At 32.0% G+C, this 23,076-nt stretch overlaps 1 protein-coding gene across 21 annotated transcripts in view; it reads left to right on the plus strand.

Annotated features, from left to right (window-relative positions):
• Positions 1-23,076, plus strand: part of LOC145293736 (rho guanine nucleotide exchange factor 7-like) — a 624,934-nt gene that overhangs the window by 414,738 nt on the left and 187,120 nt on the right. For all 21 annotated transcript variants that reach the window (XM_080140205.1, XM_080140207.1, XM_080140210.1 and 18 more), the window contains one exon: positions 6,357-6,449. In XM_080140205.1, coding sequence (XP_079996331.1) covers positions 6,357-6,449 — 93 coding nt within the window. The remainder of the gene's footprint in view (positions 1-6,356; positions 6,450-23,076) is intronic.

Consider the following 23,076-nt stretch of genomic DNA (forward strand, 5'->3'; position numbering starts at 1 on the left):
AGTGCCCATATGAAAAAAGTCTGGAAACTTATTGAAGACACCTTGTATATAAACGTTGTCCATATTCTGCATGAGTATCAAATGATTTAAGCATGTTTCAGTATTATGAACCTTTCTTGGGATGTGTAATACTACTAGCATTTATATATGAATATGATTATTTTGCTATTTGAACTTACATCACCTCATCGTCCATTTGATCAGCTTTTTTTTTTATTTTAAATTGCTATTCTACTTGTAGCTGAAAGGTAAATTGCACGAACGATGTTAAACCAGTACAGAAACCGGTTAAAGCTCATGGTTAGAGAAGCACACAAGAAAAATTCAATATAGACATTAGGAATTGTCTTATGTTTTATTTTTGTTTATCATTAATATTATTTAATGATGAATAATTAAAGGTTAAATTTGAGTTGTTTTTTTTTTTATGGACACAATATCTGTGTAAATTCTGTGGCCATTTTGTTTTTATTTAGCTTATTCACAGGATGTTGACAGATTTCAAGCATGTTTTTCTCAATTTTACATGCATAATACTTAATCGATTTTAAATGGGAAATTATTCTTCATTTACTTATACCTAATGAAAAGTAACAATATAACATGATATTTCTGTAAAAAAATGTTTTTGTGATTAAGATTACATGATTTTTACTTTTAAAATGGATTTTAATAATAATGAAAACAACACACTGATATATATATATATATATATATATATATATATATATGCGATTTAAACTTTTATACCGGATCTTGCTAATATTGTAAAAAAAACAATACAAAATATATCTAAATAAATAAATAAATAAATGATTGCAAGAAGTTTTTTCCACCTATCCTAACTATACTAAGATCAAAACGAGGTCACGTTTATTGAATTTTATGATACAATATAAGATTTTGTAATAACGTATATCTAAATATTAATTTACTAATCTGTAGGTCCAGATTCACAAAAAAAAAAAAAAAAAAAAATCATCATCGCAAACATTAATTAATGAGAAATTAATTACCTCCCTTTATAGTCGCTCTTTATTAGTTAAAAATCATTAAAAATCATTTTCTATATTAGACTAGCTTGGGTGCTCGGCGTTGCCTGGGTGTTTGGAAGTGTGTGTTGAGCAAAAAAAAAGGTGGGTAGTAGACAGGCAGGCTTGAACCTGTATTGCAAAGGAGGAAAAGAACGAGAAAAAAAAAGGTGACGTCTTTGCTGTTGCGCACATCACCAAATCGGAAGTGACGTAGGTTTAAATTAACGCTAGTCAATCGAAAAGATGGAATGACTTTCGAAAATATCGTCAAAAAAAGTAGAAAAATGCCCAGTTGAGGGTGAAGGAATTGATGTTTTTGGCCAATTTTTTTAATATTTATTGTTGAGCTTAAAAATGATACCAATCTCGATTGCTTCTGTCAAAAGTTTTAGGCAGACTTACAAACATACATACATACATACATACATTTAAACAAACAGGTGAGATTTATATTATAGATGGTTCCTGTTGGATCACTTTAAGTTAAGCAGAATTAAGACTAATCAATACTAAAATCGGTGACCATATGGGAATATCAGTTTCCGTATGTGATCTCTGATTATCTTGACATTGTTTCCAGTCATTTGGGACTTCTCCTTGACACTGGAATCAGGCAGTGCCGACTCAAGAGAGATGCAGTTGGGGATTGCACAACTCTTGCTTTTGAAAAAAATGAACCAAAAACTTGATCAGTATTTTCCAATCTAACGCAGGGGGAGTAAGGTTAGGGTTGTATAAAAAAATTTCCATGTTTCCGTCCAACTGGCTTTAATAATAACTTTTTATCTTGAGAAACTATGATTTTTTTAGTTTTAGAAATTGACTCTTGAAATAGCGTAATTAAATTGAATTATCCTTGGAACAGTACTTTGCAGTCGGAAGGAAATAGTGGGGGAGCTCCTGAGGTAGCAATTCAAGTATTGCTCGATCATCAGAATTTCATCAGACCTTTATAGAAAAGCAACTGCCTCTTAAAAAAAGAAAAAAAAAAAAAATTATGAAGCCATTATCTCGTTTTTTTTTTTATTGCATGCAGTATAGATGGCAGATGAGTTTTTTATATTTTTTATATTTTGAAAGCCAATCTCACATGCATTTTTATTTGTGTCTGTTTAAACTTTAAAATCATTTAAGAAAAACGTTAGAAGGAAACAAAAAAAAAAAACAACTAAGAAACAAGTTTTTTGCAGCTTGTCAGTTTAGGCCGAAATCATGAATAATAGAAGCCTTTCAGAAAATGGAATCTCTTGTTCTTGCATATCAAGTTGTAAGCTTTTAAAACTTGAACCTGATTAACATTTAAGCTGACATATCAAAGTTTGATTCTGATTAGCCAAGTGTCAGTTATTATTGTTGTACCATATTATTGGCACTATACTAATATATTTCACAAAAAAAAATTGATAGTCTCACTAGAATAATACTAGGTAATATTGAAACGTTTTTAATTATGAATGAAAAAAAAAAATCAAAATTAGCAAGGGGAGTAACTCCCCTATATATTAATACGATAGCGTGTATGTTATTTTGTGTGTCACGCTTACATCTTTTTTTTCTTTCGAGCGACTGTCGTTTAATTGTTATGGCCTTCCATTTCTTATAATAAATAATTTTATCAAGAATTCTTCATAAGTTTTGGTTTTGATTATAGCTGAAGGAACTCAATATATATATATATATATGTATATATTTTCTTCTTCATATGTTTTGGTTTCGGTTCCTATTCAAGCTAACACACCTAAGTCGTATAGATATATTTTTTTGTTTCAGAAATCACAACTTTATAATATATAAGAATCGATAGAAAATTGACTCTATAATAATATATACGAAATCTGCATAAATTAAAAAAATCATATTTAAGCGTATTTTACGAGGGGCTATGCTGGGCATCCCTGCTAGCTTAGATAAATTCTTTTGCAGTTTTAACAAAATAGCTACAATAATATCAGGGTGTCTCCATTTACGCTGAACAGCCACAGAATGCTAATATCAGTATATTACATATGAAAGAGTCCGCTATGGAATTTCCACAAGTCCCACAACTATTTTTAAATAGATGAATATATTTCCATTACAACTAAAATTTTATTTCTTTAACTATGTAAGTTTAAAAAAAAATTGCAAACAAATAAAAATTATTTCATTGCATTCAAGATAATGCTGGATAGATATAGTTAATATGATACCAAAAAGAAAAGTAAAAGAGAAGCTAAAAGCTATATTTAAAGATGAACGAAAAGTAGGATAATTCTGCATCGCACTCCGACTTTGTTATTGGACATGAAATGGCGCCAGCAGACCCGCAAAATTTGGTGTTGGTGAAACGCTTCTAGCCTTTTGAGGTCCACAGCTTTCATCTGTCAAGTTTTACGATTGTAGAGAAGGATCATCTGAACGACTGCTTAATAGATCCAAACTTTTGTGATCTTGTGTCGAGACCACAGAAACCTTGTCCTGCATTAATGATTTGAATGTTGATGTCATCACACCCCTAACCTGTGTTGACGAACATTGTCTCAAAGTACTTGAAGTGATTGACTTTCATTTCTTGCTTGTGCCAATGGCGCAAGTGGATAAAAGCTTGGACTATAGAAATAAAAACAAGCAGATTTCAATCTCTGCTTAAAATACATGAATTACTAAGATAATCTGTGATACAGCAAAACCATTTGTGGATAACAGTATATTCTCTTATCCTTTTGGTGGTTGAGCAGTTTGGGAAGCAAAATTGTTAGCTTGCATTAGAGATAATGCAAAGCTATTCATTAAAACAAGTGGAGCACTCTTTAACTGTTGATATTGTTCATATAAATAGTCACGTTTCAATTTCTTGTTTGTGTTGATAGTGCAATGCCCCCCCCCCCTTCAGAATTGTCTGATCTGTTTCTGGCTTCCTTTGTTTGAGCTCGCTTGACTCATTCATCTAGCGGTCTCCATTAATTGGATGTCTTGGTATCTCTTTGTAATACAACTTCCTACTCAAATAGCTTCTTTCCAATAACTACAGACTTGGGAATTTTTTTTCCTGACTGTTTTCCTTCCGCCTCTGCCAATGTAATAATTCCTTACATCAAATAGCTTCATTTAAAAACATTTCACAAAAAATAGGAGGGGGTGCATCACTCTTATACAAAACAGAAGAAAAGAAGCAAAAATCATCTAAACTTTTGTTTGACAGAAGTCCTTTCATTAATGAAAACTTTAATCAGTGGAAGGAAATAACAATAAATGGAATTGTTTAGTTAGCTAGACTAAACACTAATATATACACTTTTGTTTTGAAAAAAGGATTCCATCAGAGTGCTCTATTATAAAGAAAAATTACGAAAATAAGAGCATATTATTTATATTTTTATTTACAGAAAGTTTAGATAAGTCATCAGTACTCTCAGTTTCAAATTTGATAATAGGGAACCGTTTGAGATACCCATATCAATATCTATATGATTCCAATTCCGGTTAGAAAACAGATGAGTATCAGCTGAAGAGAGCTTGATATGGGTATCTAAAATGGTCCCCTATTAGGTTTGAAACCGACGGTACTGATGTCTTATTTCATCTAAACTTTCTGTAAATCAATAAATAAATATATATGTATGAACACCCAGTAACATGAATTCCATGTATTTTAGTCTGATGACTTCCTACGGGAATGAAACGTGCAAGCCTTTGTTTAACTTAATTGCTTAAAATATGCTTTCATCATTTACTATCGTTTCCTTAAAGCATTTTATATATATATATATATATATATATATATATATATATATACACACATCATAATTTAGGAATTTAAAATTTGTGATTTGAAAAAGTTAAATTTCAAATATAGAAATTTTATTGTATGCAAAACAAAGAATACAGTATAGTAAAATATATTTCCTTAACCCATGAGTTTTCGATGTTTATACATCTCCTTGAAGGAAAGATATTAGCAAATATTATAAACTAGCGGGGGGGGGGGTACCCGGCATTGCCTGGGTGTTTGGAGGTGTGTGTTGGGGGGGGGGAGTAGATCAAAACAACTCTGTTTAAAAAACAACAACAAAAAAAAAAACGTTGGCCGGGTGTTTGGAGGTGTAAAAAAAAAAAAAAAAAAGTTTTAATAGAAAGGTAGGCTTGAACCCTGAACCTTTGACGCGGAGGTGGAAAGGAAATGAAAAAAAAAACCACTGCGACCTAACCATCTCGACCACGGGAATAGATGAATTGATAAGTGTGTTAAGTTGACGTTTATAAAGTGAAATTAACAGGTGTGAGAACGTTAAGTCGTGTGATGTTTGACCTAGTTTTGCGCTGGAAGCTAGTTTCTGTTTTCCCTGCTACGCGACGATCAAAAAATATCTCGAAAATAGCTTGTAAAAGTCGGGTAAATTAAAGATAGCTGCGACCCGACTTCCTTAGTGATAGATATTATTATTTAGACAGCATATAAAAAGTTTTAAGAAGGAGCGAGCCAACCGAGAATCACGGCGAAAAAAGCCTTTTGTAGACATACACAAAAAGCAAACACACATACATACACATTTTCGCTTTTATATATATAGAAGGTTTGCACCTAATTTGCTATAGGTAATAAACATAGAAAATTAAATTAAATATTTTAAAAGTTTTTTTTTTATCATTTTAGCTATATAGAATAAGGGAAATTGATTATATCAATCCGGTAAAAATTTTTTTCATATATCAGTTTCAAAATTCAGTTCAAGTTTTCAATCAGTTTGTGAATAAAAACCAAAAGATATCTGTTGACAAGATTAAATTAAATGAAAATAATTAAATAAAAGAATTTCTTATCAAACCAAAGCAAAATAGTCTTTAAAAATCAGATGCAGTTTTTATTATCACGATTATATTTGTAAGTCAGCACAAGTGAAAATGTTATAATATTAAAATCGCAAAATATGAATGATATCTTCTAAAAATAAGGAAGTGGTAGGAGAATTTAACTTGAGAGGGGGGGGGGAGAAAGAAAAATAAAATAAAATGAAGGGAGCGTCTAACTTATTGATCTTGAATATGAAATGTTTCACAAATAGATTTTAATACTGAAAACGAACTCTTATTTACTTTTATTCCTGCATGATTTTTCTATATATACTATTTATTCAAAAGGAACGAACATTCAAGAGGTTATTTCATTTGCATATTACATTAAAGAAAATCTGTTTTAACGTGACTAAACCCGCCACCCAGCAATGTTTTTTTTTTTTTTTACCTGGCAATACCGGGTATGTACAGCTAGTATTTTGTTCACTTAGATTTTTTTTTTTTTTTTTTTTTGTGAAATTAATTCATCTTTTTGGACGTGATTTCCAGATGATCCTGTAAAATCTGAAGATGACCAAATCATCTTGCGGGTAATCGAAGCTTATTGCACGAGTGCAAAAACACGACAGACAGTCAATTCCTGTAAGTATTTAAAAGAAAACCTTCCTTTTGCTTATATCTTTCTTTCTACCATTCTTTTTTTTGTTTATTTTTATTGTCTTATTTCCCTCCCTCACACCTTCCTCATTTTCCTTCTCTTCCTCCGAAATCTTTGCTGCTGTTGCTGCTTATTATCACTATGATGATGATGATGATGATGTTTTTTTTTATTTATTTAATTTTTTTTTTAATAGTTTCGAGTCATAACATTTTTTTGCCAACATCTTTTTATTCTGGCTGATTTTTATCCTGATTTTATTTATATTTTCAAAAAATTCAAAGAAAATAAGATTGGAATTTGCAGTTTATACTTGTGTTTGCATTTTTATTCATTTCTTTTGTTTTCCCTTTTTCTTTGTTTTTATTTTTTTGTTTTCGTTTACTTCATTTTTTTTGTTGTTGTTGTAACGCTGTTGTGCTACAGTCTCTCTGCTTAAGTGAGTCCTATTCTTCCATTACAATAACTGAATACATATATGTACATACATACATACATACCCACACACATATGTACATATATATATATACATATATATATATATGATGAAAATAATGGAAATAGTATTCCGACAAAATAGAGAAAATAAAAAAGGAACAAACCGTATTATGTGTTCACCAACGTTTCGTCTTTATTTCACCCAGAGGAAGTCTCGAAATAAAGACGAAACATTGGTGAACAAATAATACGGTTTGTTCCTTTTTTATTTTCTATATATATATATATATATATATATATAAAGCTATTTTTAAGTGAATTTATATAAAGCAGAAAAATCCTTCGTGGATTAATCAATGTTTTGACAACGTTAATCATCTTGTAAAGTGGTCACCAATGCCTTAAAATGATTACATGAAAGCCTAATTGTTGAACGAGCAAAAAATTAATTCCAAAAATAATATAAAATAAAATCTAGGAGTATAAATGTTACTTAATATTAATTTTAATTAAAAATCATGTTCTAATTGATAGTGATAACATATACTAATTGAAACAGTAAAGAAATATATACAGTAGAATATTAAAACATAATAGTAAACTTATGAGAATCTTCATGATAGAGGACATATTAATATAATAATATGGTATAAAATACTGATATAATAATATAATTAAAAATATACATGTTCATAAAGTAAAAATTAAAGACACACACACACACACACACACACACACACACACACACACACACACACACTTTTCAGGTTAAAAATATCCAAAAGTAAAATTGAATTTAACAAGCTCGTTGATAGTGCTCAATAAAAAGAGCAAGATATCATTTTAATCTGAAAAGATCTCATTAATAGGAGTATGACAACAGCATATTCTTTTCATTGTTTTGACTCTCGAGTGTGTATCCGTTGATATCTTTATATGCTTTTATATAGAGTGATGTGGTTATCGGTTGATTAGCTATGTCTGTGTCGGATATATACTCGAGGGGCAAGACAATGATAAGAATATGCTGTTGTCATAGCCTTATTCATCAGTCAACCAAAGTCTCAAGTCTCCATTGAGGCCAGTCTTTTAAACGATAGATTTATTGCTGCAACCGATGGTAATTTTGTTTAACTAAATTGAATAAAATAATATATATATATATATATATATATATATATATATATATATATATATATATATATAATCAAAATGTTGATTAATCAATGTAAGGTATTTCTAATGTTTATATAATTTCTAATCTCTCTCTCTCTCTCTCTCTCTCTCTCTCTCTATATATATATATATATATATAATTCTGTGTTTATGTAGAAATATCAGAGTGCTCAATTTTTGTTTGTAAGAGCATTATGTATTTATTACATATAATTATATACAATATTATTATTAGCCATTGATACCAGTGGTTTCAATTTTTCGAATTTCGTTGTGCCTCCACAAAACTGCATTCTTACTACTATATATTAGAATATACGGTATAATCATGTCCACAGACTGGTTCTTATTTGATCATCGAGATTAAGCAATGTTGAGAAATGAGTGATCTTTTTGGAATCCTACGTACTATATGAACGACATTGACATCTCCCCGCAAGAACTGCAAATAAAAACCTAACCTTATCATCTCCCCTAATTGGAATATACATATGACTGATGACCACTTGTGAATTTGATATTCCCTAGACACTTCCTCCTTCGGAAGAAATCTGTTAAACACATTTAGGGTTAACGCTATATATATATATATATATATATATATATATATATAGTAGAGTATTATATATCTATAAAAGTGAGAATGTTTGTGTGTGAGAGGACACTTCTCAACCTATATACTCAACGAATTTTTGATCTACGAACTTGAAATTTAGTTTAGGATATTAGGAGAAAACTTTTTAATCAGTTTTTATCCAGAATAAAGCGCTGCTAAGGGGTCAAAATTGAAAAATTGGTACGTGGGAATCATCAAATTTTTATCTGTTTCACGACTGCGCATGCGTGAATCGTTCTCATGACAGATTGCGTCTGTTAAGAATAAATAGATTTTTAAACCGCTATTAAAGATCGTGTCAAGCTGGCCTAATGGTTATCATACTTGACTCACTGTCTTTAGGTTTTGGTTTCGCTCTCAGCACAAGTATTTTGTTTTTTACATACAAGAAATGAACCATTTAGAAAAAAACATAATACTCTCATACCAAACAAAGCATCAGAGATTTACATTAGTTTCTCAGGAAAAATATACAGTTTTATTTTTCCTTGGATTACAAAGGACGATTAATGTTAAAATGAATTGGAAACTTTCAGATATCATAAGAGAAAGCATAAAAAAAAAAACTTGAATCCCCCCCCAAAAAAAACTAATCAGAAATCTTACTTGTTATAGAAAAATCTTGAAACCTACTTATATGAAAAAAAGTATACATTTATTCATATATTTTTTTTTTTCATATTGGTAGGTTTCAATATTTTGAAGAACCTCCAATTTCATAGCTAATTCCCAAATTCTAAGAAATGATACTAAACCATGACACTTATCGTTTGTGTTATAACGCTACATGTTAAAAAGTTGAAAAAAAAAAAAAAAAAAAAAAAAAAAACATGATCTATGAATATCTGGATCTTGTTTTAACTATGTTGCAGTCTGTCAAGAGATTCGTAAGACTCTAAGCTATTGACATGGGAGATGCTAAGTCATTAAAATGTCTTGTTTGAATGAATTTTTAAATATAATCAATCTGAATGAAATACGCCACAAGTGAAAACAGCCGATAAACACGATTATATATAAGTCTACAAGGTAAGCTGTTTCTTCTGAACATTAATCTCTTATGTTGGTCGTTTGCTTTCTACTGAGCTTCTGATACTGTTTTGGTAGCAAATATTATTTTAAGAGGATTTAAAAAAAAAAAAAATATTGTACCTTTTTAAATGAATATATCAAACTCTTATTTCAGTAATTGAGCACTCTGGTCAACTTTTTTAAAGCAAACAAAACTTTATACATTGTATATCTAATGAAATAAATGTCGGTTTGATGATTGTGTTATTGTGCTGCTTCTTGTTCCCATAAAGAATAGATTTCAATGCGTACACTGCTTACATTGATCTGCTTTAACCCTGATATCGAGCACTTCCCTTTTATGTAAAAGGTAATTTTGTAACCATGTATGTTTTTTATTTTTGTTTCTGTCTGTTGAATATATAAAATATAAATAATAACATTTAAAGAAAAAAAAAAATCAAGCAAAAAAAGAAAGACTAGCATTGAAATGCGAACATGAAAATAAACACATATTCAAGTTTTTTTTTTTTTAAAGATTGTTGATTAGGTAAGAATATCACCTAATAACTGAATGTAAAATTGTTTAAATAATTGAAGTAGTCTCCCTTTGATTGAAGTTGTCTTCCCTTGAATTGCAAAATCTGATTTTGAAATCCCGAGAGTTGTGATGTATGCTGTTTGTTTTATTTTAATATATATATATATATATATATATATATATATATATATATTAATGTTTTCCTTAATAGTATCAATGTTTAAAGATACATGGGTCCTTTTATCGTCTGATGTTGCCGCTTCTCTTTGTTTTGTTTTCACTGTCGCATTGGTTCTTCTTCCAGTGGTCGCTTTTCCCTGAGTGGCCGTTAATTGTCTCCTCAGTTCAGCTCGACAAATAAACCTACTTTTCATGCAGAAAGAAATACAAAAATGTCCCTGAAAATTTCCAAGGTTTTATTTCTGGGGAGAATTGACACACATAGGAGAGAGAGAGAGAGAGCAACTTAAATTTTCGTAACTAATTATTTGGTTTACTCCGAAGCTTATCTACTTAACTAAGATGGGTGGCATGTTAACAGAGATCGTAGAGCGGTTATTTTGTTCTTGGCAATATTCAAAGTTTCCTTACGGCATTATTGGCAGTGCCTTGTATCTGCTCCGACAGACAATTGATTTTAAAACTTTTGTTTTTTCTAGGGAGAATTGACCTATACAAGAGAGAGCGACCAGATTTTCTCAATTATTTGGTCAACTCAGAAACTCATCTATACTTAAGCCTTTACCACCAAATTGTACTTTCAAGACACCTTTTATTTCTTATCCTTATGGCTTGTCATCCCAACTGGTCGTCAAAGTACAGGTCTATGCATAGCTTAACATATGAATGAAAGGTTTATGTTCGTGCATCAGTTGCACACTAATTTCTGCCCCGTGTCGGTTTCATGATTAAAAAATTTATTTATAGCATAAAAAAATTCTGGTGGTAAAAGGTTAGAGCAGTTATTTCACTCTTGGCAATATTTAAAGTTTCCTTATAGCATTATTGACAGTGCGCCTCGTATCTACTCCCACAGACAACTGCTTTTAAAACTTGTTTTCTCTCCTTGACAAAACGTGACGTCATTACTTGCCAGCCATCTTTGATTCACCCCAGGAAATGAGTCTGTTTTGCAGATTTGAGTCATTATGACATGCACTTAGTGACTTTTGTCAAAATCATAACTAGCTTACTTGTTATTTACATAATGCCTTTTCAATTATGTAACATTTTTACTATTGATTGGTTATTTATAAAGGCCAAAAGTAATTCAAGAGTAATGGTGAATGGGATGGATTGATTTTTGGTTGAATGGCAAAGAACATTATTAGAGGATTGAAAATGATAATTGAAATAGACAAAATTTGAGCAGCACTGGAAATGGTTTATGATAAGTATTTGAAGACAATCATGTTGTGATCTGCAGGAAAGCAACCCCATAGTAATGTTTCACAAATAAGTTCTTGGAAATAAACTCTCTTTGGTGCTAGGCACATGGAGGAAGGTTGAAAAGTTCTTTTGCAGTTATGGTTTTGCTGTAAATGTCTTACATGGACAGATCAGAGCTCAGTCGGGCAGCTTTTATGTTGATCAAATTTAGGGTAAGGAGTAAAGTCTCTTTTATGAGAAAGGGGCTGTAGAGATGAAGAGATCTTCCTCCATTTGATTGCAAAGTTGGTTTTGTACTCTGTCAAATCAAGCAAGAATTCACCTAGTGGTACCTCCTCAGATGTGGTGGGAATATTCCATCTTCGGATGCATGTGGCTTTTATATAAACACTAGTAGGACTATCTGACATTACCTGCAACAAAAGGGGAACCTATTTATATTATAACTTCCATTTCTCTACCTCTCCCTTTCTCCTCCACCAGCCATTCCTCTCTGGACACACACACACATACAACTCTTCTTCAGATGATAGGTTCCTTGGGTAATGAGTCGGCATTCTCTATCCAAATTAGTACATTGTAATACTAACTCCCCACCCTCATCTCTGACGAACTTTAAATTAAAATAAATCACAGAAAAATATTTTTACCATACAAATATGTAATCATTCCAAAAATTACTTTTTGTACATTTACAATTTCAAAACAGATTCACACATGGCCTTTGCGGCTTGTGCATATATGACGTAATCTAGAGGTCCAATTTTCACAAACTCTGTGCATTAAATCAGACTATATTTCAGGAACAACATGTTAAATGTGGTTTTCCAAGTGGTCTATTGTGTCTGTTTTTTTTAGTATAGACATGGGACTTTATATATCCTCAAAGAAAATAATTTAATGGAGTTGAATTGTACGAATGAGGTGACCAGTTAACAGGTCCATTTCATGAAATTATTCATTTATCAAATGTTTCTATCAGTAAGTTGATCATATTGCATGCTGTGTGGCATGTGGCTCCGTCCTGCTTAAACCACATGAATTGTCAAACCAAGCTGAACTCAAAATAATTGATTGCTGCCAAATCTGCAATTCAAGAAATAGTTGTCAATTTAAAATTCACTGCCCCCCCTCTCTCTCTCTCTCTCTCTCTCTCTCTATATATATATATATATATATATATATATATATACACTATTATTATTATTATTATTATTATTATTAATATAGTTATGTAATCTAACTAAAGTTCAATGAATAATTTTTTTGTTTTGCATTTTTATTATAAGGACTTGATTTTTTTTCTTTTTTTTTCTGTTAGATAATATCTCGAAGTAGTAGCGTTTGTGTATGTACAACTCTCCTACAACCCATACCACTAGACTGATCATGACCAAACCTGGCATGATGGTGGTCCGCCACTTAGGGATGGTGCACACCACTTTTCAAGGTCAAAGGTCAAGGTCATAGCGGGTACCCGAGCACACAGCAAAGTCCTGACTTTAACATTTGATCGTAACCTTGAAAAATGGTGTGCACCACTCCTAGGTTGAGGACCATCATCATGCCAGGTTTGGTCATGATCGGGCCAGTAGTGTGACCTGTAGGAGAGTATATATACATAGGCTATGCTATACTATGCTGTATGCAAAGTGCGGGTATCTTTGCTAGTATATATTACATTAACGAGATAATTTTCCAATGCAAGCATAGAAATAGATTAAAATTAACTGAAGAATTTGCTTTTATATGGATGAGTGTAAGGAAATCTATCTGATTGTGCTGTATGATTCCCGTGATGATTATTTATGTTATTGGGGGTGAGATTATTGTTGTTGTCCTGTTTTCTGTACCGATAATGTTGTTCCTCCTTATTTTAGCATTTTATTTGTACTTATAGCGATTTTAAAAGAATATAGATAATAGATTTTGTTGATCCATTACAACTATATTGTCTCTTATAATGTGATTGTATTATTTGTATTGAACTATGTAGCACAATATTACTTTCTGAATATTTATTAGTACATATTGATTTATCTCAGTTGGGTCAGTTCTATATTTAAAATACAATGGACACTATTTTCATCGAAATGTTAATAAACTCATATTTGCTGCATGTTATTGTTGTTTTCTATCGAAAAATCCAACTTTTTGTGCTATCCAGAAAAATATCAGCGTCATCAAAACATATTCATTCTATTTTTTTCATTGCGTCGATTTTCCACAACTATTATTATTATCAGCAGCAGAAAAGAAACTCTGCGGTGTAGAGTTCCACAGGCAGGTACTTCACAGGAAGAAATTTTGTTAATGGATTTTGCGTTTAGTTTTAGGCACAGATAGAGAGTTAGGGAAATTGTTGACAGTGGTTGTAGCTAGACAAGTGTTTGTTGTGAATGTTTTACAGGGAGAGGGGGGATCATAGATTGAAGCCCAGTCGAGCATTTGCCATGAGGATAACGATAGAGCAGAGATAGACTCACACCGTCTCTTCTGTAAGAGTTGCAGGGAGGAGAAAATACCATTTCTGCCATTATAATTTGCTTATTATGGTGGAATCTTCTTCTTATTATTATTATTCCCAGGCCATCATCAAAGAATACTCTTTGAGAACAACTTCTGGTGTTCCCTGGAATCTGAGTGACAACAAGGCCCTTCAGATTTTCAGTACCCTCTACCACTTTCGATAACCTTTGAAGATGAATTTGCATTATCGGAACAGTCGCTTACCATTGATGTTTAGTTGGTAACCACCATGGATCTTCCCCGGAATTTGGTTGGCAAATTTTGCACTCATTCACTGGAGATCTGGCTAGAGCTTCCTCTCCTCAGTCTTTCCGTCCTCCTTGACCCATCTCACTTATTTGGTGTGGTGCCAGTTGATGGCAACACACATACATACAAAAATACAAAAAGAAAAAACAAAAAAAAAAAAAACGGTGGGGAGGAGAGACAAAAGGCAGGAGTTCAGTTACCTTACAATTATACTGTTTCAGTTTTCATGACTTCATGGATATTCCATTGTATTTTACATGTTATCTATATATCTATAAAAGTGAACGTGTCTGTGTGTCTGTCTGTCTGTGTACATTTCCCTATGCAATAACTCTGTCAATTTTTAGTCTATAGACTCGAAAATTTGAAATACCGGGTACTGAGATTTGGGAAAATCGATGTGACGGGTGTCAGCCAGAAATTTGGCTGTTAAGGGGTCAAATTTCAACGATTTGACCTTTAAGAACTCTACCAAACTCCTCCGACAATTTTGGGTCTAGACACTTGAAATTTTAGATATAGGTTCCTTGAACATGGATCTAACTTAAAGTGATGTGAGCCCGAAACAATAAATTTTAAGGGGTCATAATAGGGGTCAAAGTTTTAAAAAATTAACCATTTTTTTTTGTTTTTTTGCTTTTTTTGCACAACATACACCTCCAAACACCCGAGCAACGCCGGGCACCCCTGCTAGTTATTAATATTATTAATATTATTACAATGATATCCTATCTCACCTTGTGTAAATTTCTGTTTGATATCAGATTAGCAAGGAAGAATATTTGAACTGCCAAGCAATGATTGTGAAATCTCATTAGTGTTTCAAGTTTCAGTTCTCTGACTGGAATTTGAGGAGATTATTCTGACTCCACCTCTCCCAACGTTTTTTCTCCACCCTTCTCATTTATGTATTCTTGTTGTTTCCCACTCCTCTGTCTCTTTCTATTGTTTGCTGTCAGTTTCAGTTTCCATACAGCATTGTTTGAGGTCATTTTTGACCTCATCACTCCAAGTTTTCTTCTCTGTTGCTATCAACTGAGATGTGAATAAATCTGTTTAATCTATTAAAAGCTTTGTTGAACATATTCTTCCCACCACAAGTGAATGAAACACAGCGGGCCAAGATCACAGTGTGGTATCTGTTCTTGTGCTGTACTTTACCTTTTCTGCCCTCGGTCAGTGGAGTAGGGGGATCCTTTATGACTGAGACAATTTTCATTTTTTTTGTTTCTTTGGGGGAGCTGTATTTTCCCTACATTAAAAACCGACCTTGTGTCTAAGTCTGCCCTCGTGGGGAGGTAAGTAAATAGGAACATATAACTGACTCCAAGCTGATATTTCATAAGAAGTTTGTGTGATGGGATAGGTATGGGAGGGGGGGCACTATTTTATTTTGAAGTTGGAATTAAAAAAAAAAATTATCATTCAAAAGAGTTTGTGAGAAACTTAATCTCACATAATTTAGAATTAACTGGCAGAGAAGAAACTGACACAACAAATGAAAGGCAAACTTACTCGGTATGATAAAAACCAGTCGTCTTCTTCCTAGGTTGCAAAATCATTGCGTCATTTTGCATCTCAGCTGAGTCTGGTAGGTGATGATTTGCAAGAAGCGTTAGTTAAATCTCTACTGAGTAGAGTTTGAATGTTCTTGGTAAAAGAATCCATTTATGATTCCAATAGAGTAGGCGGTTGGTTCTGCCAAATAGAAATTTCAATATCAGCGTTTTTAGCTGATTTAAAAGAGACGATATTATGTCAGGAAATAAGGTAGAATAGTTTCACTGAGGAGAGAAGAGAAGACTCCAATCGCCCTTAAATTAATGAGTTCATGCATTTAAAAAGGAGAGACGTAAAACGCTGTCCATCCTCTAAGATATATATACAGCAACTATGTCCTTTAACTGCCTGCGTGTGCACGGGAATAAAATTCAAATCAATTAATGAGAAAAGCTGCAATAAAAACATGACATCAAATTCTTATTAACCAATGAATGTTCGTATTTAAAGTTATGCAATTTCTATAATGATGGTGGCTAAGTGGTTAATGGCACAGACTGAAAATCTAGTTGTTCCAAGTTTAAATCCGGTTCGTTCCACAGAAACTCTTTTATCAAACCTACTCTTGACCTTGTGTCTAACCTAGAGAGGATGTAAATAAAAATAACAATGCAAATAAAATATGCTGTGAAAGAAACTATTAGTGTGGAGACAGTTTTCCGACATCTGGGAACCTCTATTGTGATTTTGAATGACAATCGTTATTTATTTCATGGTTGTAACATGTTCTTCTTCTGTCAGCCATGACCAAGTAGAAATCTTAAGTAATTCACAATTAATCCACAAGCTGGAAAAATGGTGGGATCTTTCTATCGATCCAGTAGATATCTCACTGCTGATGCTATTCTCTATCTATATAAGAGCCAGGTACATCCAAGGATGGAATACTGTTGCCACATCTGGGCAGGAGCTGCTAGAAAGGACTTGTCCTGCCTTGATAGAGTTCAAAATAGACTTCGTAGCCTCGTAGGAGATGTCCTTTTCTCCTCCTTACAACCTCTATCTCACAGAAGAGATGTTGCGAGTTTGTCTCTGATGTATCGTTATTTTCATGGAAAGTGTTCAACTGAGCTTCAATCTATGGTCCCCCCTCGCCAAACTTTCACAAGAAACACTCGTCTAGCTGTAAACACTATCAATAATTTCCCCCACTCTTTATCTGTGCCTAAACCTAAACATAGATTCCATGAACAAAGCTTCTTTCTTAGAACTGCACGCCTGTGGAATTGTCTTCCGTTTTCCTGCTTTCCGGCTGACTACAATATGGTTGTGTTCAAGTCTAACGTAAATAAGTTCTTGATGAGCCGTTCCATATAAGTTATTAAATTTACCAAATTTTCATTACTAATGATTACTATATTGACCAACTTCTACTGTACACTCTTTAACCCTTATCCTTGAGTGGCCTCTGGGCCTTGATAATGTGGTGATGCCTTTGTAAAAAAAAAAAAAAAAAAAAAAAAAATTGTATTCTTAGTATTGCTCGCATTGAGGATTGAATCTTCAACCTCTGGAAGAGTGCCACTTAGGACTAAAATTTATTTAATTCTTTATCCTCTTATGTTATGTGTCCTTGCGGATCTTTAGGTTGTTAGAGTTTGCATCAGCCGAACAGTTGTGAGAATAACTGTTAGGATAAGAACAGTAGTCCAAATAAGCGAAATAAAATAAAGTTGTTGAAAAATTAATGTTTGTGCCAATATGTGTACATCAAAACTTTTTGACGCTTCTACACTATCAGAACGGAATTTTGTAAATGGTAAATGGAATTTTCAGATAAAAACAATGGTTTCTACTGATTTTTTTTTTGTCAATTCTAATAAATTACAATGTTCGCTTCCAAATTATGTAGGCAAAATTACCTGAATATTAACTGAATTATTAAAAAAAAAGTTTTTTTAATTGTGTTTGAAGGTGAAAAATTGCAGCCATCTTGTTTTATAAAATAAATCGAAATGGAAAATTACCTCCCTTTTGAACTCTCCTGTGTCTTACATAAGCAAAGATGATCGTTTTCTTCAAATTCTATTTTCTATTTTCTTTAATAAATAATTTTCTACCTTATCGATTTTCATAATTTTTGGATAAAATCATCTTAAAAATACAAGGAATATGTAGATACCATTGTTTTCATGTGAAATTCAGTATTATGATTTCCAAAATTTCGTTTTGATAGTGTAGAAGTGCCGACTTTTCTTTTTTTCTTTGGCTTTTTTAATTTCACATTATTTTGCTGTCTCGGCTCATTTGTTGCTGCATGCTTGTCTCGCTATATTTTTTAGTTGATGTAAATCATTTTAAAAGGATGTTTCAGTTTGAGAAGGAATCCCATGTCCTTTGTTAACATTTTTAAGTATTTAAAAAAAAAAAAAAAATGGAGAAATTTTCATGTTTCAAAATTTTTTCAGTTATAAATGCTGCATAATTATTGGTACGTTAATATTTGAAAGAAAAATTTGTCCCCCCCCCTTTTAATTTCAAGTTGCATGTCACTTATGTCTGTAAGGCAATATCTCGATAATTTGTGAATTTTACAAACTTTTCTCCATTGTATTTTATTTTTCTCCTCATTCTCATCTTTATCATAATCATAATGTTTTTGTGGTGAATTCTCTCTCTCTCTCTCTCTCTTTCACTCACTCACTCACTCAAACACACACACACACACACACACACACACACAGAATCTTCCGATTAATCTTGACATTAGGTTCAATCAACGAAGTTGTCCAAAATGATTTCTTTTTAGTGGCAAAGGTTTTATGTAGGGCCATCCACACATTTTGGAACCACTGCTAACCTCAGTCTCTGCAAATGATTCTAACAAGACAGTAGGCTTTACATCAGTTTTCCTTCCAGATGTCTTAACAAAGACGATGCATCTCTCTCGTTGGTTATAACCTGCCCCCAGACACTAACCTGGAAATTTATTTGTCCCGGTACAATATATACAGTGCCTGGTATTCGGAAATGGTTACCCATGTGGTATTGGCCAGGCTCATTGTTGTTTATCTTTGGTGATCTAATGAGAACTGATGGGTCAATGTGATGTGTGATATATATATATATATATATATATGTATATATATATATATATATATATATGTATGTATATATATATATATATATATGTATATATATATGTATGTATATATATATGTATGTATATATATATGTATATATATATATATATGTATGTATATATATATATATATATATGTATATATATATATATATGTATGTATATATATATATATATATATATATATATATATATATATATATATATATATATATATGCACAGATCATCATATAATGATTAGATCATTCTGACAGACATTGAAATACATTTAAATAATAAATGTTTAAATTTCAACAGTATTTGAATTTATCAACTAGTGTTAATCGTGACATCCTGCACTGATGATTCCCAAAAGGATGAAACACTAGTGTCTGTAGGTATTTAATAATTATTATAGTAAATAATTATATATATATAAGTAGTAAATATATATATATATAGTAAATAAATATATATATATATATATATATATATATATATATATATATATATATATATATACTTCAAGATATTGAAATGAATTAGATTACAGGTTAGTGAATCTAGTGGTTTCAAGTCTTATAAAATATTATTGGAAGGAAATATTGCTATAAGACAATCCCAGCCAAATAAAATTGCTCAATATATCCACTGCTTTTCATGCCTTACATTTGGATTTTTACTCACATTCTTACCAATCTTCAAACAATATGGAACTTAATACCATCCTACTTTTTTCAAGGATTAATACTGTATTTTTTTTTTTTTTTTTACAAGGAAGTCACCACTTATCAAGGCCACTCTGGGATAAGGGTTATTGCGTGTACAGTAATCAATGGGATAATATCATAGTAATCGATAGTAATGGAGATGTGATAAAGTGTCTTACTTAAAGGGGCGGTTCAACAGGAACTTGTTTATGTTGGACTTGAAGACATCCAAGTTGTAGTCAGGTGGGAAACAGGCAAACGGAAGAGAGTTCCACAGGCGTGCACTTCTAAGAAAGAAGGATACCAATTATCATATCTTTTTTTACTTTCAACACTCATACTCTTTCTCTATGCCCCTTAAAGGCATTTAATCTTTAATATTTTCTCTGTATGTTCTATTTAGCAAAATAATTTCCAACCAATATTAATATTTTGCTAGTGTTTTTTCCTCTGAGGAAATGTATTTACATTGAAAATATTCTTTGGTTCAAACAATAAATTTTTATTTGAAAAGTAATTATGATGGGACGATTTCAATATTTTTACCGATTCTGTTCTTAATTCCCGATTCTGATTCTTAAATAAATAATAAATTAAAATTTAATTTGTAAGGAGGCATTTTGCAGAGAGTCATCATATAGATATAATTTTCTTTTTAATTTGACAAACTTATTGTTTATCATTTATGTATTGTATCCAATATTTTGATAAATTCATTGTTATATTTTAATCTGTATTTTTCACTGGTTCTCTTGCTTGCTACCTGTGCCATTTTACCTGAAATTTGTTATTTATGATTTATCCGGTTTAGTTTTACATGTGCATCGTTTTTGCATTTGTATCAGCATTGGAAAATCTAATTTTTAACAACAACAGAAAAACGTTACAAGAATCGTTTTTGGAATTGGAAATTAAGCTAAAATTTTTCTGATTCCAGTATAGATTCTGATACCATAAAAAAGTTCTGATTTTTTTTGTCCTGAATAATTGTCCCTACACTAATGTCTGTGTATGTGTGTAATTAAAACTAACTAACCTTAACTAGTGCTGAGGGAGGGGGTTTCTCTTCACTCCTCTCATTTACAGAAAGACAAAAATATATGTCTTACCACATGCGGTCCGGACAAACTAAAAGAGATAAAAAAAAGAAAGGGAATTGAAGGATTGCATTCTGGTTGCTTATGTATCCCTCCCTTACGGCCAAAGCACCTCCTGGCCATCCAAGGGGAGGGTGTTAACAACCAGCACAACCTGGGCACTAGGATATAGTGCCACATATATATATATATATATATATATATATATATATATATATATATATATATAATCTACTGAGTTCGTGTAATTCAGTAAATTTTCATATACCAATAGGTTTTAAGCCAAAAATAAGGATTAAACTACAAAATTATCACATTTCATAATTGAGCATTAATATACTGTGTGTGCAAAATCAAGACTTCAAGACAAGGTGTTGATGGCAACAAAAAAAGGGGGGGGGAAATCCCTAATGGGAAAAGCATGCGAGAAACATTTACCTTGGTTGTGGTTCTCCCATGCTTTTCCCGTTAGGGACCCCCCCCTTCTTTCTATTCAAAAAATGCTACATTGCCAAAAGTGTGTTTATTCATAAAGTCTGAAGAAATGCTGGTTTTTGAAAATTTTCAAATGACATAATGCTTGAAATTATCGAACTGGACATTGAAACAATTGTAACGCAAAATGAAATACACTTTTGTTGCCAACAACATCTTGTCTTGAAGTCTTGATTTTGCACACGCAGTATATATATATATATATATATATATATATATATATATATATATATATGGGGGGGGCATCACCACTTATCAAGGCCAAGAGGCCACTCTGTTAGATGATAAGGGCTGTCCCCTTTTCATGTAAGTCTAAAAATAGAGAGATTAGTTAAAATGAAAATAAAATGAGAGAAAGCAGAAATCGAACCCTGGACATAACTTTTAAAGAACAATAGGTTTAAATGGAATGTCCAGTAAATTGTTAATTCGGATGAAATAAATAAACTATTCAATTGTTAGAAAGAATGTGGATAATAAAATATGGGTTAAATAAATTAGATATGTAGGTATTCAACCTATTCAACCTTTGTGAAAACAACAAAAGAAAAATAGGTTATTGGGAAATCATAATGTCGGAAACGTGCAAGTCCATGCATGTTGATGGCACGTGAATTTTAGTCACGTGGCTGGACATGCATGGATTTCTCAATATAGGAAGTGAGAGTTAGTTAGTTAGAGAGAAGAGAGAGAGTCGGTGAGAAACTCAGAGGAGTTTGAGATCGACAGACGATAGTCTGGGTCCAGACATGGGTTTCAATCATCTAGAAGCGAGACGATCACATTTTGAAACTTAATATGTGAAGCTTTGAATTCTTGGACGCAAAGCCCCCACGACCGGTCGTGTGAAGAAATAAACCCATCATGTGTTTTGATAAAACGTCGTCTTGTGTTTGTGATTCTATCAAAAAGGTAAAGTGAAAATTGTATTATATGTCTGTGTTGTAAAATGTCATTACATACACGTCTCGACATCTCATATCGACAATGTGAACTCTACATCTCATATCTACACTAAGACTGTCTGAACACTATCTCCTCACTCAAAGAGCTTCTCCTTCTTCAACACATCTAAGTATGAATATTTAATATATATGAATCGTTATAAACGAACAATCTCTCTTACAACAACATCTCTCTCTCTAAGATACAACAAGCCATATAATAAGACTCTCTTTTAATGAAACCCCTATATAACAACTCGAGGATAAGGGTTAGAGAGTGTACAGTAGAAATTGGACAATATAGTAATCATTAGTAATGGAAATTCGGTAAATTTGTTAACTTATATGAACGGCTCATCAAAAACTTGTTTACGATAGACTTGAAGACAGCCATATTGTAGTCAGCTGGAAAGCAGGAAAACGGAAGACAGTTCCGCAGGCGTGCAGTTCTAAGAAAGAAGCTTTGCTCATGGAATCTACATTTAGGTTTAGGCACAGATAAAGAGTGGGGGAAATTATTGATAGTATTTTCTGCTAGATGGGTGTTTCTTGTGAAACTTTGGCGAGGGGGGACCATAGATTGGATCACAGCTGAGCACTTGTCATTAAAATAACGATAAAGCAGAGACAAACTTGCAACATCTCTTCTGTGCAAAGTAGTTAAGTAGTTTATTTCTTCATATTGTCCAAATCAATTTGTGATATTAATTTTTTTAACAATGAGGAGGGTTTGAGCCATTCCTTGTGAAAATACTTTTTAAAGTTTGCCTCCTGTATTAATACACCGGGAAGGA

Source organism: Euprymna scolopes, chromosome 15 (assembly GCF_053919585.1).
Source record: "Euprymna scolopes isolate OS-2025 chromosome 15, ASM5391958v1, whole genome shotgun sequence".
In the NCBI taxonomy this organism is placed as follows: Eukaryota; Metazoa; Mollusca; class Cephalopoda; order Sepiida; family Sepiolidae; genus Euprymna; species Euprymna scolopes.